The sequence below is a fragment of the Rousettus aegyptiacus genome, unplaced genomic scaffold (genome assembly GCF_014176215.1).
Source record: "Rousettus aegyptiacus isolate mRouAeg1 unplaced genomic scaffold, mRouAeg1.p scaffold_m13_p_3, whole genome shotgun sequence".
Lineage (NCBI taxonomy): Eukaryota > Metazoa > Chordata > Mammalia > Chiroptera > Pteropodidae > Rousettus > Rousettus aegyptiacus.
In genome coordinates, this window is record NW_023416306.1 from 31069174 (window position 1) to 31096506 (window position 27333).

Here is a 27333-nt window from a genome sequence, read left to right on the forward strand (position 1 = left end):
GTGAAACCAAGACCCCTCCGTGGGGTCCTTGACTGTATGTTCCCTATATTGAGCCGCTAAGATCCTCCCAGAATTATTCTACTCTTTTTCCATATGAGAAACTTTTTTCCATATGGGAAAGTTAGTGAGAGCGTTATACGGAGACGGCCTCCACCTGCCCAGATCTGGAGGAGAAGGAATCCCAAGGGCTAGCTCTGCCCCTTGACCCTGCTTCTCGCTCCTTCTCATACAAAATTTACCCTGGAGGCGCAAGAACCCCAACTGCTGCTGCTTTCTCCCGAACTACATTTTCCAGCAGGCCTAGAGCAGAGCCCCGCCCACAGGGGGGGGGCAAGCAATGGCCCAGGGGAGGCGGGCCCGAAGGTGCAGGCAGAGCAAGAAGGTACCCGGCTTGCAGGTGGCCTGAGATGCCGGGAGCTAGGTTCCAAGCTGTAGGAAGAAGGTGGGGCGAAGGGGCGAGCCCTCAGGTCCGCGCGACAAAGTGGGAAGAGGCAGAGGCGGGGCTCCCAGTTCCCAAGGCGAGATCGAAAGACCAGGGCGTGGCCCAGCAGCCAGAGGGCGGGGCCTGGGGAAGGCCTCAGCTGTCCCCAAATAGCCAGCTCTCCGCACCGCGCAGTGGCAGCTCAACTCCGGCTAGCGTGGAGATCTGGAGGACCCTCCCTTCAACCCCACTTCTGGGGTCACTGCTGTGAGTGATCCCAGGGAAAGGACCTTGGGGGTTTTGAGGGAGCACACTTTCTTCACTTTCGCTCATATCGCTGGGTGGGATGAGCCTGGACACCTAGGTTGCCGCGATCTCCAAGGGGAGACAGGCCCCTTGACCTCAGTCTGTCCTTTTAAACTTTGTAGCTGTTGGGCGGGGCACTTGGGGTGGGTGTGGAGTATTCCAGGCTATAGGCACAGTCACTCGATCCCCCAGGATCCCGCTGCTGAGCAGGGCAGGTAGATGGGCCGGATTAAGTTGCCGTTGACATTTCTTCACATTCCCCTGGAAACTGTGCTCGACAAACGACTCAGCTTGGAATGGCCTCCCCTCAACTGGACCAGGCCAGGCCCTCTCCTCATTCCCTACTAGAGGCTGGCAGCCAAGTTTAGGGTTGAATGTCAAGTGAGGAGAGGCTTGACTAGGGCAGACCCCACCTGCCTGCATTAGCCCCTGGTTGGTTGGATGGCGAAGGCAGCAGATTATAGAGGTCTCTAGTGCTACCAGAACCATAATTCTTTCCCCACAGCCCTGGCATCAGATGCTGTTAAAGTTGCCCCTTCCCACCCTCAAGCCTTACTGCAAGCAGCAGTGCCAACTCTTGGGAAAACAGGCCTCACCATGCCCACACCCACTTGATGGACGCCTGTCCCAGCCTCTTGACCACAAAGCTCCTTGCCTCTGCTGCATTCGGACAGCGCGGCAGACCATTATCTCACATCTCCTAAAACTTATGCTGTTGAGAGTTAAGCTGGGAGTTTGGATTCAGGCAATCTTGCTACTTGGGTAACTTCAAACCATTTCCTTTTTCTGTTTGTGCCGCTGTTTCCTCACGTGTACTCTGGGTACTGTGGCTGTGCCTCCTGTTTGGCATTATTGTTAGGGTGGATGCTCTTGTAGCATTTGGAAGACCAGCACGGGGCCTGTAAGAGGTGGGTAGCCAGGCCTGTAGGCTCTATCCTTTATCAAAGAACCTTAGAATCCTAGAAAATTAAGATCCTCAGAACTTGTGTTTGTCAAGGCTTTTGAGGTCAACTTGGTGGCCTCTCCATGCTTCCAAGGGTCTTGAAATGGTCTGATTTAATATGAAAGTTTTGAGAATGAGGGGGTCCTATTCAGATATGGACTTTTCCCCCTTAAGCCCTTAGTGCCCATAATGGGGCCTTGGTTGTATTGAATGAATGAATATTAATGTATAGCAGGTCTGGCTTGGGCCACCTAAGGCCTTCTTTGGGTCCTGCTTAGCTTGAGGGCATCAGCTAAAGGCTACTGCCTGCATTTTCCAGGAGAGCTTTCCTAACCTGAACCTACAGGAAGAGGAGTCATAGTCAGGTGGGGAGTTTTGAAATCTAAATTGTGACCAGCTGGAATTTAGGGAATTAGGAGTGGGGGGAGAGCAAGAGGCCCTGAGATAGCACCTTGGGGTAGGGGGCATTGTTGAGAGCTGTATATTGACATCTGGGATAAAAATTCTGATCTCCACCTGGCATTCTCTTTTTAAAATAGTTTACTTGAGCTAAATTGTTTTGAATTGGGCAGTGCCAAACCGAAAGTGGTTAGGAGCACTTCCTGCACCTGGCATTCTTGATCGTCTCTTCATGGGAGAAGTGGGGGAGTTCTGGCATCTCCTGGGAAGTCACGGGAGACTTAGAAACAGACACTGGTATCTGGGAGGAGACAAATTACTGTTTGCCAGTCTCCCTCTCTCCTTCCTCCTAGCTGGAGCAGCCAGCTGGTTGGCAGTGTGTATGTCTGTGTATGTACCTAGCTAGGGCTATTTCTTTGTTGGACTCTGCCCTGAGGGCTGAAACAGGAAGGGTCAGTGGCCTTAAGCAGCAGGTTGTGACATACACCTCACCCCAAGTCTATGTTTCCCTGCAGTCATATTTGGATGTTTTGCATACAGTATATCAGAGTGTATGGGTGGAGGGGTGGTGTCTGATCTCTAGAGAGCTGGTAGGCCTGGGAAAGACATTGGTCCAAGGTGGGTAGGTGAAATGTCCTAAAGCAGGTGGCTTGAAGAATTTAGGTTGGTGAAGGAACGAGCTTGGTAGTCATAGGATAGGTGTTGCCAGAAATAGAATCAGAAAGGCAGTTGAGATTATGTCACGCCTTGAGCCTCAACTGCAAAGCTTATGCTTCTGAACATCATGGGGGTCAGGAGCAGCTCTCTAAACTAGGAAGAGAAGTGATCGAACAATACTTTAGTAAGATCACTGTGGTCGCTATAAGCAGAAGGCATTGAAGAGGGGAAGCTGGGGACAGGGAGGGCTATAGGGGAAATGTTGCAATAATATAGAGGAGAAACTAGAGCAGGGGCCACAGGACAGTGAATGAGTGGCAGAGCCAAAGCCAGGTGGTAGCTGTCCCACAGATGTGGTTCTGGGAGCAGAGCAGGAAGATGGGCAGGGAAATGGACTTGGTGAACAATGGCTGAGAGCAGGGTGGAATTTGAGGGCAAAGAAGGGGAGATCTGAGAAGCCGCTATAGCCCCAAGCCAGGCTCCTGAACCCAGCCCTAATGCCTTTCTCCCTTCAAACCAGGTCCTAGGACTGATCTAATCTCTAGATTTAATCTGGCTTCTGACTTGAGATTGAATTCCATGCCTGAACTGTTCCTCCCTCTTCTCTCTTCTCCGCTTTTGGGGACAGGAAAGCCAGCTTACTGCCCTATTAAAGGAGCTCACTGGATTATTCCCCCCTATCCCATCATGACCACATCTCTGGGAAACCAGGCAGTCTCCAGAAGATCCCTCCCCATATGTGATTGGGAAGGCCTGACTTTCTGTAATCTGGACAACTCCCTGACCCTGTCTGGGTTTGTTTCTTCCCCATGAAAATAAGATTTGTGCCATCTCCCCTCCCCATTCAGAATCCTGACTAATTTTGGCAAGCATTAGGGCCCATGAAAGGGTGGATAAGACATAGATTGTCCAGTAAGTCTCGTCCAGTAAGTCTCACCTTTGCCACTTGTCATGCCTTTATGTCTCAGAATATACCTTCCCAAAGTATACACTTCTTCTTTCTTGCTGCAGCAAATGGAAATACTATGGAATGAGGTCAGTTCCACCTCTCTCTTCCCCTTCCAGACTCTGGCAGGTCAGGTTCAGATGGGCTTTGTCAGGAGGCCCCACTGCCAGCTCCTTCCTTAACTGAGGGCTGATGCCTGAAAACCCTCAGGAGAAGAGCCAGGCCTACCCCCGCAGCCGCCGCCATAAAAGCCCCAAGGCCCTCGCAGCCACAGCCATGTACACTTTCCTGCCTGACAACTTCACGCCTGTCAAGCCCAAGCCATCCAAAGAGCTGAAGCCGCTGCTGGGCTCCACAGTGCTAGGGCTGCTGCTAGTGTTGGCGGCAGTTGTGGCCTGGTGCTACTATAGCGCCTCTCTACGCAAGGCAGAACGTCTGCGCGCAGAGTTGCTGGACCTCAACCTTGGCGGCTTTTCCATCCGCAACCAGAAGGGCGAGCAGGTTTTCCGCCTGGCCTTCCGCTCTGGCGCACTGGACCTCGACTCTTGCAGCCGCGACGGCGCCCTTCTGGGCTGCTCTCGCACAGCCGATGGGCGTCCGCTGCACTTCTTCATCCAGACTGTGCGACCCAAGGACACAGTCATGTGCTACCGTGTACGCTGGGAGGAGGCGGCACCAGGGCGCGCTGTGGAGCATGCCATGTTCCTGGGAGACGCAGCGGCGCACTGGTACGGTGGCGCTGAGATGAGGACCCAGCACTGGCCAATCCGCCTTGAAGGCCAGCAGGAGCCACAGCCTTTCGTCACCAGCGACGTCTACTCCTCCGACTCGGCATTCGGAGGCATCCTTGAGCGCTACTGGCTGTCCTCACGTGCTGCTGCCATCAAGGTCAATGACTCAGTACCCTTCCACCTGGGCTGGAACAGCACGGAGCGCTCACTGCGACTGCAGGCGCGCTATCACGACACTCCCTATAAGCCACCAGCTGGCCGTGCTGCTGTGCCAGAGCTCAGCTACCGCGTGTGCGTTGGCTCAGATGTCACCTCCATACACAAGTATATGGTGCGGCGCTATTTCAACAAGCCATCGAGAGTGCCGGCACCCGAGACCTTCCGGGACCCTATCTGGTCCACATGGGTGCTGTACGGCCGTGCGGTGGACCAGGACAAGGTACAGCGTTTTGCCCAGCAGATTCGCCAGCACCGCTTCAACAGCAGCCACCTGGAAATCGATGACATGTATACACCTGCTTATGGTGACTTCGACTTCGATGAAGCCAAGTTCCCCAATGCCAGTGACATGTTCCGTCGCCTGCGTGACGCTGGCTTTCAGGTCACTCTCTGGGTGCACCCATTTGTCAACTACAATTCATCATCCTTTGGCGAGGGTGTGGAGCGCGAGCTGTTCGTGCGTGAACCCACTGGCCGGCTGCCGGCGCTAGTGCGCTGGTGGAACGGCATTGGAGCGGTGCTCGACTTCACGCATCCCGAAGCCCGTGACTGGTTCCAGGGGCACCTGCGGCGGCTGCGCTCGCGCTATGCCGTGGCCTCCTTCAAGTTTGACGCCGGCGAGGTCAGCTATTTGCCGCGGGACTTCAGCACCTACAGGCCGCTGCCAGACCCCAGCATATGGAGCAGGCGCTACACCGAGATGGCGCTGCCCTTCTTCTCGCTGGCAGAGGTCCGCGTGGGCTACCAGTCACAGAACATCTCATGTTTCTTCCGCCTGGTGGACCGCGACTCGGTGTGGGGCTACGATCTAGGGCTGCGTTCGCTCATCCCTGCAGTGCTCACCGTCAGCATGCTGGGCTACCCGTTCATCCTGCCAGATATGGTAGGTGGCAACGTAGTGCCTGAGCGCATAGCAGGCGGCGGTGATGTGCCGGAACGCGAGCTCTATGTGCGCTGGCTGGAGGTGGCCGCCTTCATGCCTGCTATGCAGTTCTCAATCCCGCCCTGGCAATACGACTCCGAAGTGGTGGCCATTGCGCACAAGTTTGCTGCGCTGAGAGCCTCCCTAGTGGCACCGCTATTGCTTGAGCTGGCGGGTGAGGTCACTGACACTGGTGACCCCATCGTGCGCCCCCTCTGGTGGATCGCACCAGGCGATGAGACTGCGCACCGCATCGACTCTCAGTTCCTTATTGGGGACACACTGCTGGTGGCGCCGGTACTGGAGCCTGGCAAGCAAGAACGCGACGTCTACCTGCCCGCAGGCAAGTGGCGCAGCTATAAGGGTGAGCTTTTTGACAAGACGCCAGTTCTGCTCACCGATTACCCTGTTGACTTAGACGAGGTCGCCTATTTTATCTGGGCATCTTGACCCAGCCCAGGACCCAGGAACCTCCCAACCCCAATCCCAGTCTTCATGCAGGCCTTTAACCCTGAATCACAGTCACATCATGTATCCCCAGAAAGTGCTTACCTCTGTACCACCCAGTAAGTGGGTGCTGACACATATGTGCTCAACCCAGCTCCTGTAAGGCCAGGGGAGGGGCACCGAAGCAACCTCCCACTCCAAGGCACAATCCTAACAGCTCCCTTTCCCTCTACACTCACTCCAATTTGAAGAAACCTGTTCCCTAGGAAGGGGAAGTGAGTTCAGAGGGAAAAGGTCAGTGTTCTTCCTGTTATATATGATTGGTTTTTAAAAGCACAAAGAGAAACCTCACCTGCCATCTTGGCCTGAGTGGCCATTTTTGTCCTTCTGAAGTGGGGACTTGATCCTCTTTAAGGTCCCAAAATAGCCCCCTGCCACACTTAGAAAGGGCACATTCTTGGAGCTGGAAGCTAGGCCCTGAGTTCCCAGCACTGGCCTGAACGGTGGCTAACCTGGTCCCACCCCAGCTGGCAAGGATGGATGGGGATACTTGGCCAACCGACGAGGAGGCAAGAGGTCCCATAAGATAGAAGAACTGGGCTCAGCACAAAGCCATCATCGTTGTCCCCCATCTGTGAAGACTCCTAACACTGCGCTAATTCACATTGGCTCAACCCTGGCCAAGGCCACTGCCTGATGGGCAAAGACTTGCAAGGCCATGCAGGCCAAACTTGGTGCCTTAACTCAAGAACCTGTGTGTGTGTGTGTGTGTGTGTGTGTGTGTGTGTGTCTTTGTGAAGGAGAGAAAGAGGCACCCTGTGTCCTTGGATCTACTGAATGCACATAGCACCCCTGAGGCTAGATAAGCCTGGAAGGAGGGGGCAGGGAACAAATTTGAGGCTTTGCTTGTTAAGTTGCCCTCCTCCCAGGTAATGTCTATGGGATTGTGGTAGGAAATAAACAGCCCTTTCAAGATTCCTCTGCTGCCTCACTCCCTGAACACACGGCCTAAAAAGGAGTGATGTTCTTATTCTTGTGGTGGCGTGCTTGAGCACCTGAACTATACGCACACATCTGCCATTTCCCTTTCTAAGAACAGTCTCAGCCAGAGTGAGTTTTTCCTGACTTTACAGCTGAATCTGGGACAGGCGTGGCTTGCCAGAGGGGACAGGTGGGAAACAAGGAAGGGTTTAGCTTTCCTCAACAGCTTAGACAACAAAACTCACAGCCTAAGGAATGGATCCCTTTGTCCACCCCTCCATCCTATTTTCTCAGTATGAAGAGTACCTAATGAAAGTTTAAGGACACTCGCAGGTGCACATCTCCAGGGTTGATTCTACTACTCACCTACAAGCTGTGTGACCCTGAGCAAGCTGCTTAAACTCGCTGAGCCTCAGTTTCCTTATATGTAAAATGGTGATAATAATGCCTACCTACCTCCCAGATTGTTTTGGGAATTTTAAGCACAGATGTATGTAAAGTAAGTGCCTGGCACGAGTAGGTGCTCAATAAAAGGTAGCTATTATAATACTATTTCTTGTTTTCTTGCTTGAAAATGACAAGGATTTTTCCAGGCCTCAGCTCCCAGCGCAACTAGCTTCCTCTGGGCCTACATGTGACACACTCTTCCCAAGCCTTTGTATATAGCACCCATTTGAGGTCTGAGTTGTGATCCAAAGAACACTGTGGTCCAGGAAAAAGGCAAGAGAAGAGATATCTGAAGGTATGATTTGGGGAGACAGGATTTCTGGGTCTCCAGGAGATGGAGAGTAATGGAATTAGCTTCTCTTTTCTTTTTGTTAAGAGAATATGCCAATCAGAACTCAACGATGAGCCTCACCAGGCCCTGGTGCCCAGCCATGTGCTATGGAGTGATTGTAGAAGGACACTCAGACCAGGTCCTGGACATTTCCCTAAGTGGCTGGAGAACATGACTCACACTTGAATGGCCCTCCAACTTTTTATGCAGCTTAAAACCAGTTTACCTAACTTCTCAAACCTTGGTTTCTTCATCTTTAAAATGGAATTTCTAGGATTCATTGAGACATGTCTATAAAGCACTTATACAAAACTTGGCAAAGATTAAGTGCTCAATGAATGGTAACTCCTATTAACTCTTACTATAAACAAGGGACAAAGAAAAGCTCTGCCAAGAACATGTGCTGTCCAATATGGTAGCCACAAGCCATGCGTGGCTTCTTAAATTTAATTTTTAAAATTATTAAAATTAAACAAAATTTAAAACCCAGATCTTCAGGCATACTAACATGTCAAGTATTCAAAAGACATGTGTGACTTGTGGCTAACAGTGCAGATTATGGAGCATTTCTACAGTTGCAGAAAGTAATATTGGAGAGCCCAGGACCAAGAGTGTTTCCTGTCTGAAATAGAAGAAGGAGGGATAAAGTAAGCTGTAACGCCTAAGTAGCCTGGCAGGAAGGCGGAGGAGCATCCTTTAGAAGGGCATTGAGGGCAGGCAGCAGTGTTTTACAGCCTAGATGGGGGAGGGGCACACCATGTCTACTGAGAACTCACTGTGTGTGGAGGCAGGGCCAAAGGGAGAAGTGCCCTGGCTGAATTTCAGCACAGTGGTCCTTGGTTTGTGATCTGATTTCTAGCCTCACTTCCTCCATTGGCCTCATTATTCACAAAAGCACAGATGAACAATTTGAAGCACTAAGAGAGGAGGGCTTTGGCTTAAAGTCACACAGGATGTCAATAACCAACACTGACTGGAACTTGGTATTCTACATCCACATGCCTAGAATTTGCCACTCAGCATTTACCTACCTGTCAACAACATGGTCCATCCCTGGCCTATATACCCTCCAAGGACAGGGAGCCAGTTGAAATGTGTGTCTCTAAAGCTGCCACCTAATGGGCCTGGTTCAAGACCAAGAATGTTTCCCCTTCCCCAACTGATGTCAAAAAAGTGAGGTTCAAGAAGTTGGGGTGGGAGTGAGGGCTGGAATGGCAGGAACGGCAGGAACTGTGAGAAAGCTGTCTTAAATACAGAAGAGAATGGAACTGGACTGGAAGTTACCTCTACCCCTATTCCCCAAGATGCCAGGAACTTTGGCCCTTTCCAGCCTTGTCCAACCTCCCATCCTTGCTAATACCTCTTATGCATTCAAAATTTATTTCTCTCTCCCTGCATATTTGGATTGGGGTGGAGGCTGCCCCTCCTTCACGAAGATTTTAGCAGAAGATTTTAGCAGCTTTGTTACTGCCGGAATTTCTCATTGGTTTCCCATTTTCCCCGGGGCTAGTTGTTGGTGGTGGGGGAGCTGATATGAAGGAATGGGAACTCCCTTCTCTAGGATAATGGGGAGAGACTGAGTGGTCACTACAGAAAATCTGGGACTAGGGCCTAATGCCCTCATTCGGTGACTATGTGCACGCTGAGGGTCTGTCTGCCTCAGTTTTCCTTCCAATACCATATGAATCAGCTGAACCCTGGCAAAGCCCTTTCTCTAAGCCCAAGATGTGAATTTTCTGGTAGGGTATTTGCCCTTGTTCCCCCAGATCTGGGTAAAGTGTCTCTCACCTTGGCTGGCTCCAAGGTAAGTCTAATTCTGACAGTTACCCTCACTGAGATTTCTTGTCCCCTCCTCTAGTCCAAAGCCAATTTTGACCTCTCCATCCCTTGGCAACTATCCCTATGTCAGACCTATCACTTCTAGCCTGGACATCTGTGGTGGCCTCCTAACTCTTTATACTCTTGGACCCTTCAATCCAATCCACTTAGCAGTCAAGGAAGTCTTTCTGAAATTTAATTATGTCACTTATGAAAAAAATCCAGCTCTGGTCTTCAAGGCCTCTAAGACCTGAATCTTCACTTTTCTGTTTCTGTTTTGCTGTCAAACATAAACATTGAACATATTTTGAAAAGCATTTGAAGAAATACTACCTTCCATTCTGGGAACAGCTGCATAGCCCATCGCTGTGAGGGGTGACCTTCCTGGACTCTGCCTTGAAGAAATTTACTGTGGCAACTGAGTGATTTCCTTCCTGGCCATTGTCTGACTCAGTGGGACTTCTGCTGACTGACACCCTCCCCTCTCTGGCATACTCCAGTTCCCAAAGAACAACCTGGTTTTTATCTTAAGGCTATTCATTATGCCTAAGGATCTTTCTAGCAGCTTGAGCAGAGGGAAGAATTCTTTTTTTTTTTTTTTAATGTTTTTCATTATTTTAATGGAATATAGGGGAAAACAGAGGCTGAATTCTTCTTTTTTAAAATTGAGCTATAATTGACAAAACATTGTATTAGTTTTAGGTATACCATGTAATGATTCGATATGTGTATATATTATAAAATGATCACAATAAGTCCAGTTAATATTTGTCACCATACATTTTTTTCTTGTAATGAAAACATTCAAGATCCACTCTCCTAGCTACTTTCAAATATGCAATACAGTGTTATAAACTATTGTCACCATGCTGTACATTGTATCCTCAGGACTTATTCATTTTATACTTGGAAGTCTTTACCTTTTGACCCCCTTCACCTATTAGGGGAGGGGAGAATCCTTGTTCCTATGTGGCAAGCTCTGAGTTTGGGGGTAAGGTTGGGAGAAGAATGAGACAGAAGAGGAAGAGGCCCTGTCTTTGAGAGTTCTCAGTCTGAAGAACAGGAAGAGGTTGTGCTCTGTACTCTGTATCCTGTGCTGTTTTTCTCTCCCTAGCCCCCTTTCCCCTCCTTAGGGAGCCCAGTTGGGAATTTCCTATTACACAATCCTGAGCAGGAAGTGGAGTAAGAAGGGAAGCACAGGCGGGGCGGTTTGGGGGAAAGGCAAAAAGCAGGTCTCTCTGGGCACCTGTAGCACAGCCTCTGGTGGGCAGCAGGGGGGCTGGCACAGCCCTCCTCTACAGAAGACAAGGGGGGGCAGAGGCTGGACACATGAAGTTAGCCTCTGCTTCCCAGCTGGGGTCCGACACCCCCACAAATATTTCACTTGAAATTCTACCATTAAAACTACCATTAAAAGCTACCTTCATTCCTTTGGATCTTCAATCCAGCAAACAAGCACCTACTGTGGGGGTGTAACGTGGTGTTTTGGGGGTCAAAGGGACATGTTGGTTGTCCAGAGCATTTGTTAAATGTCCCTAGGAGGGGGCAACTTAAGACCACCCTTGTGGGGATAAGTCCATTGGATGCTTCTTCACCCTGAGGTAATGGAAGTGGCAGTGGGGAGAACAGGTAGAGTTCCAAGAGGAGTCTCTTCAGGTACAGGTGAGGAAACAGGATGGTGTTTATAGGATGGGTAGTTATTAGGGAAAGCTTCCAGGAGATACTCTGGAGCTCGGAGGGTCTAAGATTGAAGAGGAAATTGAAGTCTTAGCCCCACAGCTCTTGAACTTCCAGCCGGCCCGAAGCAAAGTGGTGATGATGACAAAGTCTACTCCCCTGCCACATTCCAGTCTCAGTTCCACTCTCTCCCACCCTTATCCACCTCCCATAACATGCCCCGGTCCCACCCTGCTGTCAAATCTTCCTGCAATGTGAGCAGCTGAATATAATTTATGCCTTCCCATTCTCCAAAGTACCTGTTTTAATGAAAAATTCTGTGAGGTCTGGAGGAATGACCCGAACACTATACAAGATACTCGAAAGCAGAGCTTTCCCTCTGGCACCTCATCTTCAAAGTACCCCACATATAGGCAACTTCCAGGGCCATCTACCTTCTTAAGCCTCAGTTTCCCAACTATAAAAACAACCAGCAAAATCAGGTCATTTTCCAGGTCTCTTCTAACTCTGACATATGAGGTCTTAGCATCTTAAGATTCCACAGCCTCCCATGCTGAGCAGCACAGGGCTGGCCAGCCCTTGTTAGGAGGCAGCTAGTCTGTGGTTTGGCACCACTGCCCAGCAGGCATTTATTAAATCAATGGGATGTGGTCCCTGCTGGCCTAGAAAGAGAACATTAAGCTCCAAAAACTTCCTGCAGCAGGCCTCCTTCAGAATGCTGCTCAGAGGGGTGAGGAACAAAACCATTCAGGTCCCTGGCGGTGCTCCAAGATCCTGTTCGCTAGTACTTTTGCCCTGTCTGCACGGAGAACCAGTGACTGAAAACATCTGGAAGCCTGCTTAAGACCTGGGCGACTTCTCTCTCCTTCCTCTGGGGGTGGCAGTTCTTGACCCTGGTAATCCAGATTGACCTTTGCCAGTGCCCCTTCCTATTCAATCTTCTGCACTTCATTGGGCAGCAACACTCTAATAAAATCCACATGAATCCAGCTGCTAACAGCTCCTGGAAGGGCTGTATGATCTAACACCTGCCCTGAATTCCTTGAGTCCTAGTAGCAAGGGAAAAGAGGGCTGAGACCCAACTCTTGAGCCTCTGGGTCTTATAGTTGACTTGTGGAGAAAGGGAGTAGGTGGAAAGAGAGAAAAAACAATAATGAGGGCCTGCTAAAGGTTGAGAAAGCAGCTGCAGATGAGAAGAGCACATGTGTAGCGACAGGGCTGCTGGGTGGCCCAGCAGGGGCTCCCCAAGCCTGGGCCTGCCTCTTGCCAGTGACCTTAGTCATGCTGACAAGGCCCATGATGACTCTGGGAGGCAGAACTGGGCCAAGAGGTTGGAGTACATATGTCACTGACCTGGTGGCCCAGGGTTGCCTGTTCTTCCTTTCCGTGTTGTGATTTGGGCTATGTCCTAAAGTTTCTTGGGTCTCTAATTATTTTAGAAAATATTTAATGAGCACCCACAATATATGTTCCTGGTGCCAGGAGAGATACATTAGTGACTAGAACAGATCCCATTCCTGTGTTCCAGTTCCACTATATAAGATATTCGAAAGCAGAGTTTTCCCTCTGGCACCTCATCTTCAAAGTACCCCACATATAGGCAATTTCCAGGGCCATCTACCTTCTTAAGCCTCAGGTACACAGGAAACAGTGGGGTAAGAGGGCTTGGAGTTCCAGAGGCAGGAGAATGACCCTGGCAGTTTTGGGTCTCTCCTATTCTGACTCCCCTGCCTCCATTAGCTTCTCTGGAGTACCGTGTGTGGACACAGGATTCCCTCTGACCAAGGTCAGTGCTCCATTCACTTTAGCATTCTTGTCCCCGAGGGCGAGGGTCCAAGAAATAAATACAACAGGTTAGAAGGACAGATCTCTGCTTGAAATTTATTAAGTACAAGGATGTACTTATTGGCCTTTTTTTTTTTTTTTTTTAAACTCCTCCTTTGCCTTTCTTTCTACCCAGCTAAGATTTTTGCTTGCTCTCCTCTGAGAGTCCTCAGCTTATTTTACTAACCTATCTACTCTTTGCTATGATGAGCCAAAGACTAGAAAAACCTTCCCTGGAGCTGAAGGTGGGTTCATTTCAGAAGGTCCTCAGGATCCTACTGAAGCAAATTACTCTGTTTCAGGCAGCTCAGGCCACTGTGGAGCAGAGAAACTGGTGTCCTTCTTGGAGTGCTGCCTTCATTTCCGTGAACTGAGCCAACTGGCAGGCCTCATCCAGCCCCAGCCAGCGGTAATCTTGGTGTTCGTGGGAGAGGCGGATCTCCACGTCGTAGTCCTTCACCTCCGCCAGCCAGTAGATGACTGTTTTAGGCTTCTTCCTGGCCACATAATTGAGCTCCTTTCTGAACCCCTCAATGATGGTCAGCTGGCTTGCTTTTAGCCCTGCTTCCTCCTCAGTCTCCCGCAGGGCTGTTTCCAATTCATTTTCTCCTGGTTCCACATGGCCTGGTTAGGAGAAAAGAAAGAAAGGAGGATCAGATAATCTTCAAAATAGCTGAATTTTCCAGATTAGATGATTTAAAGATGGGATCTTTGGTGACTTTTCTAGCTGTTGCTAGGCTAAAGAGAGTCTAGAGAGTGGCAACATCCTAACATACCTAGGAATGGAGTGTAGGGCAGATAGTGTCTGGCTCTGTGGTGTCTAGGAAAATCCTCCTCCCTACTCCGTCTTCTCTGCAGAGAGTGAAACAGACCATGTGTTTGGCAAGTCTGGTCTAGAATACTGCTCTTTGATGGTGAGAGAGATGGTCCCCCTCAGACTTCTGCTTTCTTGCTCTTTGGAACTCTCCTCATCCCATATCCTCAGGGAGACCTTTCCCTTGGAGACCTTAAAGTGATTTTCCCAAGGAGAAGCAGTCCCTTCTTGGCAGATGGGAGCTGGCTGAAGAAGGAGCACTTTGCCTACAATCCACAGTAAGGATTTAACACTGTCTACAGTTGGTCTCTGAAGTCCCAGGGCCAACAGACAGGCTCAAAACCACGCACTGCAGCACCAGCAGCTGTTTCCAAGTAGCTATCAAGGCTCTTCCAAATTGTTTTCATCTTTCTAACTGAGCAAGACCAGATTCCAGTTTCATAGGGAAAGTCCTGATGGGAACTTAGACTAAGGACAAGCTGAGAAAAAGTTCTAAGAGAATTTGTTGGCAAGACCCAAAACTAAGCAGACAGCTGCCAAGAAACTGTTGTAGGAGAACCTGAAGCTCTGCAGACTGAAGCAGCCCTCAGTTCTGCCTCTAGGCCCTCCCCGCACATTCTCAGCTTGCCCAGAGGAGCCAAGGACTGGGAGGAGTCTGGCAGCCTCTGTCAACACATGGCTCCAGCAAGTTGCTGGGGGCCTCCTGGTTCAGAAGCTCATGGAGAGCAGGAATTCTTAGCTGTCCCCTTCTTGGTTTGGAGATGGGGCTATATCCTAGCTCTCCTTCTTCCCAGGGGCCATCATAGCATTGCCCTGAGTCAGCTGCTGCTGCACAGCTCCAACAGAAAGCAATCAGCGGTTTGGACTTAAGAATCCATCCTAGCTCATGGCTTCTGGAGAATTTTCTCCATATAGCACCTCATGTAGTCATGTACAAAAAGACAGGTAGGTAATGTATCAAGAGAGGAAAGCAGGACGGATGCTGGTGGTGACAGAGATGACTGATCTGGGATGTCACCTTCCCTTATAAGTATATGGGGGTCTCTGAGCATACCCTTCTGAACATCATCTATTCAGCATTCTTCCCAACAATATTAACTGGGTAACTCTTCCCTCAGGCCCAAGCAGGAAAATATTCTGAAGAGTCCTTTGAAATCTTTAAGTTTGAGGTACCACGCAGTGTGACTTAGGTGGTCAGGAAATAAGTGTGAATGAATATTCCTATTCATAGTATTTATGACACTTCTGTCTCTTTTTTTTTTTCACCTTGTTTTTTCTCTAGTGAGACTCAAATGTGCAAATTTTATTTCCTGTTCTCATTTCCTTGTTTTCCTCCACCTCTGGATCCTTGTTCACCCCTCCCCAACCCCACTCCCTTTTGAAGTCCTGATCCTTTCTGTATGGGAACTGTTCACTCTGGGCTCCTGACCTGTAGCCCAGTAATGACTTGACCCCAAGGACCCCAATGCCCAGCCTAGTGTCTTTTCTCCTCAGCTATTTATCAAAGAGACTGATACTCTGGTGAATGATACACACACACGCACACACACCCAGGTGATGCTTCTGTCCTGAGATTCAGTCACAGAGTTCTATCTCCAACTCTGCTCTGGCCTGGCATGGAGACCTTGAATGTAGAAAGGATCAAGTGCTCCTACCTACCCTACCTCACACCCTCCTGCTGCATCGTCACTGGGAAGCAAGATTTACGGAGGGCCTGGCAGGGTGGATTTCTGAGTAACGCTTAGCATCTCCCCAAAAGCCAGCACCTCTGGCCTTGCACCTTTAGGAGGAGTCCAGTGATGAATGCCATCTGATGCCTGCAGCAGTAGGAACTCAATTGCAGTGTTGTCCACCTTCGGTATGAGGCGTCTTCGGAAGATGATCAAGCCACATGCTCTCAGGGCCATGTTCTGTCTAAGAATTTAATAAAGATGTGGGACATTGGGAAGTTACACAAATCAGGAATATCCACACTGGGGGACAACACTCTGGTGCTGGGGTGTAGCACAGACCCAGCTAAAAGTGACTTCAGCACCTACAAAAAAGGCAGCATGTCAAGGGCCAATCTGAGATGGGCCTGTGTGTATAACTGTGAGACCCTGTCCCCACCCTGTCAGTGTGGCTCAATTCCAAGTCTTCTGGATCTCTTTGCTAAACCACAGGGCTAATGAATGTGTGCTAAGAGACTGGAGATCCTTGGAAGCAAACTCACTGAAACTTGGGAGATGCTGGGAATGGGAGAGATACTGTACATTATTACTGAATCTACAATCCCATTTCCCTTGGCCTCCAGCCTGAGTCTCTGGAGCAAAGAGACCTGTAAATGTGGTATCTGATGGCTCAGAGGAGTCTCTTAGGAAGAGTAGTTTGGTGTACTAAATACTTCTGTTTTTTATTTTTTTAGGCTTTTATTCATATTATACATTCACATGGTTCAAAATTCAAAGTTCAAAAGGGCACACATAATAGAAAGTCTCTTTCCCACTTCATCAGAGACAAACTAGCATAGTGGTCAAGAGTGGGAATCTGGAGGCTGGGTTCAAGTTCTGTTTCTGCCACTGTGTGATTAGCTCCTAAGCTTCAGTTTCCTCATCTGTTAGACAGGATAATAACGGTTCTACCACAAAGGGTTGCTGTGAGGATGTACATGACTTCTCTAAAGTGCTGAGAACAGTGTCTGACATGTAAATAGATTTCAATATGCATATAAAAATGTCTGGAAGGATAGACAGCATTAATAGTTCTCAAGGATAAGATTATGGGGAGACTTTCATTTTCTATTCCATATAATTCTGTACTGTTGGAAATTTACAGAAGGCACTTGTTAATTTTATTATAAAAAATACAATAAAGACTAAAGTTTTTTAGTCTTTTCCACTTCATGTAGCCTTTTTTCCATTTAAAAAAAATGTCAACAACAACAACAAAATACATGATGGGAAAAGAGTAGAAATATCTCAAGTGAAAAAAAATTCATCATTTGAAAGGAGACATGTAATCAAGGTAATAAAAATATGGAAGATCTTTCATGTAAGGCTCTGCTAAAGAAAAATTTCTTGTCATTTGTTCATTCAACAAATATTTATTGAAGCAAATTAAAAAATAATTAGCAATAGGTATGTGCTACAAAGGAAAAATGTGTCATGGGTAACCTAACATTATCTAAGAGACCAAGGAAGGATTCCCGAAAGAAGGGATGTTTGAATGGAGATGTAAACGATGAGTAAAAGGTAAACTGGTAAAGGGAAGGGGGAGAAAGGTGGCGGGAACAGCATGGGCAAAGTCCTGAGGTAGGACTGCAGAAGTGAAAGAAAGCCAGGTTATTTCAAAAGCAGTGAAGGCCTGGGAGGGTGGCTCATACGGGAAGAGGCCAGAGTCAGTAGGGCCTCACTTGCAAGATTCCAGGACCAAAAAAAGAGCTGGTACTCATGGATAGCAGAGCTGATGCAGAGAGAGTGGCTGGGGTAGGAGCTGATGGTCCCTTGTTGATTCTCAATCAAAATGAGCTTGCATTTATCAAAGACATAACAATCAGACCCAAACTGAAACCTCTTCCAGGGCAATTCTCAGGACTGATAACAGATGGTAATATCTAGGCCAGGGTTCTGCAACCCACAGGCTGTGGACCAATATCAGTCCTGTCCTGTTAGGAACACAACGAGAGGTAAGCAGCAGACAAGGTGGTGAAACTTCATCTGTATTTGCAGCCACTCCCCCACACCAGCATCACGGCCTCAGCTCCACCTCAGATCATCAGACATTAGATTCTCATAGGAGCACTGGTCCCTGGTGCCAAAAAGGTTGGGGAGTGCTGTTCTAGGAAATAGTGGTTCCTTACCAAAAAAACACACCAAACACTGCGACCTTTCCAAACCTTTCTAAATCCATAATGAGAGTTTTAATGACTGGAAATCATCTCAAAATGGGTTTCTGAAATGGTCTGTGCTCTCATATACTGTTGGTGGGAGAGTAAATTAGTATATACCTGTAGGAGGGCAATTTGGTTATAATTATAAAAAAACATAGCACATTCTCTTAGGTCCAGCAATTCCATTTCTAGGCACTTTACCATATAGAAATATATGTTTAAGATGCACACAAAAGGATGTTCATCATAACCTTGTTTGCAATATCAGATAAGAGGTAGAAACAAATATCCGTCAATATGGGAATAAATATAGTACAGTATACCTATATTATAGATTATGAAGCCATAAAAAATGACATAGAACAAAATGTGCTGCTTGTAAAAAGATTTTCAGACATACTAAGTAAAAAAAGTATGGTTTAGAAAAGTATGTATACTGTGATCCCATTTGAGTTTAAAAATACATATGTAAAGTGGTAGCAGGTTTTTATTAAACATTGTGTTCTGTTTCCCTGGTCTCCGTATTTATGCTGAGAACTTTACCCATTCTGGAAGCCAGAAAGAAGCACCCTGTTACCACAAAACTGGTGAACAAAGATTTCAAATTACTGATTCCAGGTTTAGGTGGAAACAAGTACCTGATCCCATGTCTCCCCCCTACCTACCGCCTGCACCTCATCAAGATGCTCAGAAAGTTTTAGCAAGCTATAACTGTAGTGCACTTTACCCCTGCCTCAGGTGGAATCCTAGAATCAATGTTAGAACCCCTAGATAAGCTTAGGGATCCAAGACTAGAGGGCACAGTGCCCTGACGGAAGCCCCACCACTCCATGCCACTGCCATCACCAATACAGCATAGGGAAACAAAGATGCCTGCATGAGGAAGCCAAGACAGACAGGCCTGGGGTAGCCACGTAGAGCCAATGGGGAAAGGGGAGCAGGCCAATATTTTCCTATGGGGAAGGACTTAGGGTAGTGACAAGGGCAAACCCTAGCAAAAATGTATCTCAGTAGATTCCAATATGCAGTGGTGATCACATCTAAGAACCAGATCAACGAACGGTTCACCTCAATAGGACCAGAAGAGCTAGGATCAAGAGCTAGGGTCAGATGTTCTCTTTCTACCTATGCTCTGGAACCATGAACAGGACAGTTGTTCTAGAAAGGAAGGACTCCTTTTTGCCCTTTCAATTGCTTGACTTAAGCCAGCTGTTCTCTAGAATTTTTCCCTCCTTCCCCATATGGGTAACCTCCTGCTCATCATTTCAGAAGCAGCTCAGATGTAACCTCTTCTGTGAAGCCTTCTGGCTTCAAATCGCTCCATCTTCTGGGGATTTCACATGGCTGGAATAAACTACTATAGGGTTTGATGAGAGAAGCCAAACACTATGAGCAACAGAGAATTAAGGATTTAGTATAAGAATTAGACCTTGTGCAGTTATGGAAATTGAGGGAGAAATCCATGCAACTCTCTTTGCCTCTGTGTCTGTTGTCAGGCCTGAAGTCTTTATAGGTCAGCAAGGCCAGCAGTTGGGAAGGAAAGCTGGTTGTGAAGTAGAGGAGAGCAAGGGAAATTGGAACCTGTGAGAACAAATGAGAACCTACGAGTTCTGAAACTCATGAGGACAATCTGAAACCTGTGACTTCCTTTCACCATCTCCAAGCTCACTGATGCAGTGACTTACAGGAGAAGCTGAAGCCCTTTGCCAGAGAGCTGAATGTACACCTGGCCCAGGACTCAGAGTAGCTGAAAGGGATTCAGGAAGAGTAGGGGAGCTGCAGGCCTTAGTGCTATCCTGCACCAACAAGGTGAGCCAGATCAGTGTTAAAAGGTATGTACTTCCACCATCCTGGTATTCTGCTCTATCTTTAACTTGATTTCAGCTTTCCAAATCTCGAATAAAATTTTCTCGAGGTCAGTTCTAACCTGGAACCATATAGGAAGGTAATCCTGGAGAGCCTAATCCCAGCTTCGATAAATGGGCACAGTACAAAGCCACTGCAAGCACGCACACCTAGTATAGTAAATCTCTGTACCTCTGGCAGGGAAGAGCCAGACCATGAGCTCTGTCTCCTTGGAACTTAGCACAGCAGCTCTCGACAGATGTTCATTGACTCAAGAGAACTCTCTTTCTACCCCTCATTCAAACAAATGCTCAGGGTAAATTCTGGGAATTTGGGAAATAGCCCAGTGTTTTCCTAAAGAGTGTCATTTACATAAAAGTCAATGGAGCTATTGTTGGAAGTTTTCTGGTTTTCCGGAGGTCACAGAGCCTAAACAGTCCTGGGGTTTGAAAGCAGCCAGCATTCTGAGCCTGCTTGCTGGATGGCGTGCAAGCCTACCTGCATCCCTCTCCCTTTCGCTCTTCCTCCCTACCCCCACTCCACACAAACAGACTCCAAATGGATTAAAACCTCAAGAGGTTAAAAAACACAGCATCCAATATGCAAATATGCCTGCAGCCAGAATTGCAGAGGTAAGAACGCCGGGCTGACAGCAGGCAATTCACACTTCAGGAAAGTGGAGAAGTGCCTTAGGTGGTTAAAAAAAAAAAACCTCAACAACAATAATGACAAAAACCCCTCAATGTCATCAGAAGGTTCCAGAAGCTAAGGAAAAGTGCTCTTGTCTTTCTCTATATACAGAATTCCCTCACAACCTAGGAGGTTTAGGATTTAGGTGCCAAAAAATAATTCACAGGTAAGTAGCTATACTGATGTGTTGTGTTCCAATATTTTCATCAAATCAGTGCTATTGCAAGCATAGCTCAACCCCAAAGCCCTCAAATATACCTTTAAATACAGAAAAAGCTCCCCAAATCCTCCCCCAACTTGTACTTCATTGTCAAAAATCCCTTTAGCAAAAACAATGTTTCATGCCACCATCTTATCAATTAAGCTTTGACACTATGCCAAGTACACTGTGCCAGGTTCTTTACATGTATCTTTTTAAATGCTCAAGAAAACTCTTTGTGATAAGCATTATTATCTTCATTTTAAGATGAGGAAACTGAGATTCAAAAAGGTTAAAATACTTGCCCAAAGGTATAGTTGGTCTGTGAATGGTGAGATTTGAATCCAAGTCCAACTCCAAAGACTCTTTTCTGTTATTCAGCTCTCCTTACCATGAAAGAGCAGGGCTTGCAGCACAAATGGCCCTGAGAGAGAGAAGATGCACAAATGATTTAAAAAATTACTTTCAGTTTCCAAATTTCCAGTCTTTGATCTATTACTCGTATGGACAATTTTAAAGATCTCTGGCTGGAATCTTTTCCACAGAATAGGTTTTAGTTGGAGTGGGGTGTAGATGAAGAACTTGGTACCCAAAGACAACACTGGAGAGGTAAAGTGTAGCCTGAGGCCCCTAAACTTTGACTTTGCCTCTCTGATAAGGATTTCTGTGCCTCCTCTGCTTATTTTACCTAGGAAATAGGAACCTAAAACCCATGTTTGAAAGTATACCTAGTAGCCTGGGGGGTTCCCAAGTATAAAGCATTGAAACAGCCTTCATGCTAGCCTTGGATAAACAGAGAAGCATCTAACTTAGGGTGCTGGTGTCCAGGAAATTTGCCCAGGCCACTCCACTGTAAGGAGGGCCAACTCCGCCAGTCCACAAGCAATTCTATCCCTTACTTCCCACATCATAATGATCTTTTCTTATTCTCTAATGCCCTTCTTCCCTTTCAAAGGAGCGGACAGAAATGGGCTGCCCATCCATGAATAAAGCCCTTTCTCATAACGACAACAACAAAAACAAAAAGAAAAGAAAAAAAAGCCCCAATGACTAAATTGAGACAAAGAAAATGTTCCCTCAACTGCACCATTCCCTGGACATCTGCCATTTTCTTTTCTCACAGAGACCAAGCTGCTGAGTCATCTTGCTATCTTTGCTATTTGGCTGAGGAAGGAAACAGGAGATTTCACCTGTAATAACATGAATATCAGCTTCTAGGATGAGGCCAAAGTCAGACAAGTTGGGACAAAAATCATTCCTAGTGAAGGGGTTCTGTTAAGTGGCCTTTTAGTGCCATCTACTGTACAATTCTGGAAAGCAAACATGGAGAATTCTAAAATTGGAGACTGAAGGGATTCATTTACTCATCTTAAATTTGTTGAGCATGTCCCATGTGACAGGCAGTGTGACAGGACTGAAGAGTAGATATGAAGCTGAATATTACAAAGGCCCTGCTTTCTAGAGGTTCAAAGCCTAGTGAAAGTGGAAGATATTTAAAAAGACAAGTTACCAGAGTGTTTGTGCATCATAGGGGTATGTATAAGATGGAATGGTAGCAAAGAAAAAAGAGTGATTATCTTTAGGTCAAAGGGGTAACCTATAAGGATTTTGAAGGATGGCTAGGAGTTGACCAGTAGAATAAAGGTATGGATACAAGGGGCACTCCAGGCAAAGAAGGAGTGTGGGCAAAGACCCTCAAGCAGAAGATGACAGTCCATTGCTAAACAGTTTAGTTTATATTCTGTAGGCAATAAGGAGCCTTTGACTTGTTTTAGGCAGGGCTGTACTATGATCAGATTGACATTTTACAAAGAGATTCTGGAAGCAAAATAGGTGCAAAATGAATGTGAACAGGAGTCTCCAACCCCTGAGCCACGGACTGGCACTGGCCTGTTAGGAGCCACATAGCAGAAGGCGAGTGGCAGGCTAGCAAGCAAAGCTTCATCTGTGTTTGCAGTTGCTCGCATCACCATCACCACCTCGGCTCCATCTCAGATCATCAGGCATTAGATTCTCATACAAGCACCAGTCCCTGGTGCCAAAAAGTTGGGGAGCACTGATTTAGAAGGAAAGACTGCAGGCGAGGAGACCAAACAGTTACAAAACTATTGCCAACAGTCCAGATAACAATGAGTTACAAGACAGTTACAGATGACAATGAGAAAGGAGAGGAAGGGATGAATTTGAGAGATATCTCAAAGAGAAAATCAACATTATGTTTCATTGTCCAAAGGAGAGAAAGAGAAAGGTGTTCAGTTTGAGTGACTAGGTAGAAGAGAAGTAGGTGAAATGGAAAGTAATATATACGCTAATGATTTGTTTGGGACAAGCTGAACTTGAAGTGTTATAGATTAACCACAAGGTAAATGGTCATATGCGTCTAGAGTTTAGTGATCATCTGATCCCATCTCTTCATTTCCCAAGGTGAAAATTTCCATTAGAGAAAAATTTTGTTGTCACTGTAGGTACCTCTGCGGCCCACCTCCCTCCATTTGGGTAAGTCTGCTCATGCACCTGGTATTCCAAGCATTTTCATCTTCTTTCAGTCAGAAACAGAATAGCATAACACAGAAAAGCATGGTGAGCTTTGCAGTGAGAAAGACATAGCTCCCTAATTTAACAGTTGTGTTACTTTGAGCATAAATAATTGTCTAAGCCTCATTTTTCTCATTTGTAAAATGAAGATAACTCCTACTTTTCATAGTTGTGGCATTTAAAACAATGTATACAGAGGTCTGACATATCAGAAGTACTGAATATATGTGAGTCACTCTTATCCCTTATAATAAAAGTTAATCAGAAAGCTTATTTATGTTGTTTTAATGGCATGTTTTTAGCATTTATTTATAGTTGAATCAAGAATAATTTTTCATATTTTCTGCAAAAGTGCTGGCAAATACACTGTTCATCACACCATGTATATTCCTTATGTATAAGGTCCCACAAGATAAAGTCCTTTTAATATAGGTACTAGGAAGAAATTTCACTCTTTTGAAGAATGAATTGTTTAATTATTAGTTCTTTAACTGACAAGTTTTTAGCAAAATTGGGTACTCAATTACAGTAAGTCTACTGACCTGTTGGCTAGTATATTTGCTTGTTTCTAATATGAAGTTAATAGCTACCATTTTTTGAGGAGTTACTACTTGCCAGGCATTGTGCCAAGTGTTTGACCTTCGTTATTTCAATTAATTTTTACAACCCTCTGAGGCGTTACCGCCATTTTTCACAAGAGGAAAAAGGAAACTATGGTTCAGAGATGTCTAAGTAGTAACTCAAAAATAGGTCTACCTGACTCCCAACATCATTGCTCTTAGCCTCAACTTTATTTTAGCATTTTACATTTAGCTATTTGATTGCATTCAATTTACTTATATATTTTAAATACAATAACAAACACACAGGGCCAAAACCAGGCCAGAACAAAGAAAAAGTTGTTTTAGGTGGTGGAACTCTTGTGTGACTTTCTTTACGTCTGCTATAATTGCCGCGATATTATGCATTCGATACACGAAGCAATTAGAAAATATAAAATCTCTTTTGGAAAGTAAGCAGATTTTAACAACAGGTGAAAACCGAGGCGCAGAAAGGGGAAATTATGGCGCTCGGACCGCTGGGTCCTAAACCCAGGAACTAAGGGATCCCGACGATCCACCCCATTCCCATTTGTACTGGGGCAAGCAAGTCTCGACAGGCACTGAACCCTCCCTTCTCTCTGTGCACATGGGAAAAATGACATCTTGCGAGCTGAGGCTGGCTTGGCCATGCCTCGCTGACAGCTAGGCGGAGGGCGCTCCCCCCTTTGACCCTGCAGCGACGCGAGATTAGTCAGTTGCAGACGCCCATCGCTCAGAGGCTCAGCTTCTAGGCAGAGAACCACCAGAGGGCCCACTGTAAGGTTACTCACCTGAACCAGCGGCAGGCAAGAGGAGGCCCTTTGACGGAGATAGAGTACATCGACCAATCCCGAGAGCGCGATTGCGCTTTGGGCGACCAATAGTACGAAGGAGAAGGATCCTCGACCTGCCTCAAAGGCGCCGCTCTCTCACTTAGAACATCGCGAGATTTTCACTCGAGCTGAATGATTGGTTGAAAGATGGAAATTGAGAGTTGCGCTTACTGTCTCTTCGGATCCCTGATTAGTCTTCTAGAGGAGAAGGCGGCCAACGTCAACGAGTTCTCTGGTTGCCCATTGGGGGACAATGCGGAACTACCCGCGCGCGGGCGTTCGAAACGGCGCTTGGCGGCGTTGCCATGGGGATGCGGCCTGGCTGCAGGCTCAAGTTCGTGAGTTGACTGAACACCTCCGCCGCCGTCCTTGGAGCTTTCTCCTGTCGGTGTCGTCTAATTCTGTCCTTAGACAGGGTTGACCGTGGAGGAATTTGGAAGCCTCCAAGGTGAGAGAGGGGCGGAGGAGAACCGGGGCGGGTTAGGCCTGGTGGAGAGCCTTGGCTCCTGCCGCGTGTAAGAGGGTGCGTGGGACGCCCGCACATCTCGTGAGGAGGCAGGCGGTTGTGTGGGGACCGGGAGTTGGCCTCTCCCGGTTGTGCAAACGCTCACCCACTCTTCTACTCTTCATCTCCATATTTCCGCCTTTTCTTCAGCGATTATCTTGAACAACACTTCTCTCATGAAGCATTTTGTGAGTCTCGAAGTCCTCTTGCTTTTTAACCTCTCTTGAGCGTTTCTATGACGCCTTGATTAATTTGTGTACTAAGGCGCGTCCCATTCTCCTCCTTTCTCCCATATAATTTTGAGGTCTTTGAGTCAAGACAAGCATCTTTCACAGTGTCTTACACAAAGAGGCATATCTTGGTATTGCGGGTTTGGTTCCAGATCACCATAATAGGAGTATCGCAATAAAGCGAGTAGCAGTATTTTTGCTGGTGAAGGGTGTTGCCTTCAGTTTTTAAGCAACCTCAACATCTGTGAAGAGCAATAAAACAAGTTATGCCTATTGTAGATTTTCAGGAAATGAGTTGAATTTAATTCACCACAGGTAGATTGGATTCCCTCTATGCCTGTCCAGTTTTCCCCTTCCATACACAGATTATTATTTGTTTTTATGGGACTAGGGGTCAGAAACCCTAATCTCATATGCAAAAGGATCTGAAAATTTACTGTTGGCCTTTCCACTCAGCGAAAACGAAAGTTTCCCTTTGTGAAAGGGAATACCACTCTTCAAATCATTTTCTCCTTTGCATTTGTATTCTGCTTGTAGTCTATTTCAGCGCATGTAATAGCTATTCTGGTAGCCTATCCATTTATCAGGTGTTCATGACACAGCCGCATTACCAATACTATTATATCATTGCTAACTCATAAGACAATATAACCCAATCTGCATTGTCGATGATTTTTATATCAAAATCATAGCTCAGTGAAGACTTTAGCAAAAGGACTAAAGAAGTCAGGTATAGCAGGTATGTTCTCATTACTGTCTTATAAAAGTTTGAACACTACCTTATAGCTAAACTGCAGATCTGTGACATGTAATGGAAACTGAACTGGGAATTCAGGGTTTGTTGTTGGCTTCGTCTCTAGCTCATTCATTGGGGCTGACTTTGCAAGTCATCTAGCCCTTTTAAACCTCACTTTTTCCATCTGGAAAATCAAATGGTTGAATAGAATTAGAATTCCTGTGGCCCTACTATCAACTTAATGAAGTAGTTAATGTCAGGTAGACATCACGCACTCAGCCTTCTAAAGACCATACAGGTGAAAGTAAAGGCTACCATTTATTGAGCATTTACCCTCTGCAAATCACTATATCAAAAGCTTTATATAAATATTACATTATTCTTAGTGTAGTACATTAATGTATTGCCCACAAAGCATTTCATTAAAAACTTTGGTTTACATTGTTATTGAAAATCTTTAGCTATTCATAGTATGTCCTTGGGGGAAACTAGGGTATGATCCTCTCATGTTCCAGTTTAGATAGCAATTTCAGCAGAAACAGCAGTTTCTTTCTCTGGGCTACTATTTTGTGTATAAAGTGAGGCATTGAACTCTTCGCAGATCCCTTACAGATTAATCGATCTATTAATCCAATTTCCTATGCTGACTCAGCAAACCTGTTCATAATTTGTGCAGAGTAGAACTTCAACAAATTTTGTTAAATGAGTTCTGCTTTTTATACTTCAAGTGCTGTGGTCATTGTATACTTCCTGAGTTATTGTCTCAGGATTTTGATGTTTATATTTTATTAAATAAGACTTTTCCACACGCATAGACTAATATTAGGTACCATTTGTATTGGAAAAACTTGTACCTGTGTATCTTTTTTCCTGTGTAGGGGAAAACCTCATTTCTTTTACTCCTGCACATCTCTTTTACTAGTCCCACGAAATACTTCACTTATGACACTTATGGTCACTAAATATGTGGGGGCTTTTCCCCTACCAAACAGTTCTCTGTGACACCAGCTGGGTGTCCTATAATTTAACTCAGTTTATCTGGAGATATTGTCAAATCCCTGAGATGAAGGACTCAGTTCTGTGAGACTGCTCCTATACTACTTCAGATGCCAATTGCAAGTAGTAGGTCCCCAAGTTAGCCACGATCTCCATCAGATTTGACTATAGATTGGAGGTTCCCATGACTTCCATCTTTGGGTTCAATTAATTTGGTAGAGCAGCTCTCAGAACTCAGGGAAACACTTAATGTTTACCAGTTTATTAAAGGATACAGATGAACAGCCAGATGGAGATACACATAGGGCGAGATCTGGGAGGATCTCAAGCATGGGAACTTCTGTGTCCCTGGAGTTGGGATGTGTCACCCTTGCAGTGTAGATGTGTTCACCAAACTGGAAGCTCTCTGAATCCTATACTTTTGGGATTTTT

General features: G+C 46.5%; 3 protein-coding genes across 4 annotated transcripts in view; 2 read left to right on the top strand and 1 right to left on the bottom strand.

Annotated features, from left to right (window-relative positions):
- The first annotated feature begins 388 nt into the window (after positions 1-388).
- MYORG (myogenesis regulating glycosidase (putative)) lies at positions 389-7524 on the top strand. 2 transcript variants are annotated; one of them, XM_016130532.2, is made up of 2 exons: positions 389-688; positions 3738-7524. In XM_016130532.2, the coding sequence occupies exon 2, from the start codon at positions 3865-3867 to the stop codon at positions 5992-5994; it is 2130 nt and encodes a 709-aa protein (XP_015986018.2). In that variant the 5' UTR covers positions 389-688; positions 3738-3864; the 3' UTR covers positions 5995-7524. The 2 variants fall into 2 exon arrangements, with proteins under 2 accessions (XP_015986018.2, XP_015986017.2); XM_016130531.2 differs by having other exon boundaries at positions 3792-7524.
- A 5575-nt stretch (positions 7525-13099) lies between these two features.
- NUDT2 (nudix hydrolase 2) lies at positions 13100-24537 on the bottom strand. Its single transcript, XM_016130336.2, has 4 exons — positions 24393-24537; positions 20791-20909; positions 15664-15797; positions 13100-13693 (listed from the first exon to the last, which is right to left on the bottom strand). Exons 3-4 carry the CDS (start codon positions 15788-15790, stop codon positions 13377-13379), a joined length of 444 nt encoding a protein of 147 aa, XP_015985822.1. The 5' UTR covers positions 15791-15797; positions 20791-20909; positions 24393-24537; the 3' UTR covers positions 13100-13376.
- Positions 24538-24655: 118 nt separating this feature from the next.
- Positions 24656-27333, top strand: part of KIF24 (kinesin family member 24) — a 50397-nt gene continuing 47719 nt past the window's right edge. The window contains exon 1 of the mRNA XM_016130332.2: positions 24656-24882. The gene's annotated coding sequence lies outside the window, so the exon portion shown is untranslated. The remainder of the gene's footprint in view (positions 24883-27333) is intronic.

Coding starts and splice junctions, on each gene's coding strand:
- MYORG (XM_016130532.2), top strand. CDS start 3,865: ATGCCTGAAAACCCTCAGGAGAAGAGCCAGGCCTACCCCCGCAGCCGC.
- NUDT2 (XM_016130336.2), bottom strand. CDS start 15,790: ATGGCCCTGAGAGCATGTGGCTTGATCATCTTCCGAAGACGCCTCATA. Junction 13,694..15,663: donor TCACTGGACTCCTCCTAAAG/GTGCAAGGCCAG, acceptor TCTCCTAACCAG/GCCATGTGGAACCAGGAGAA.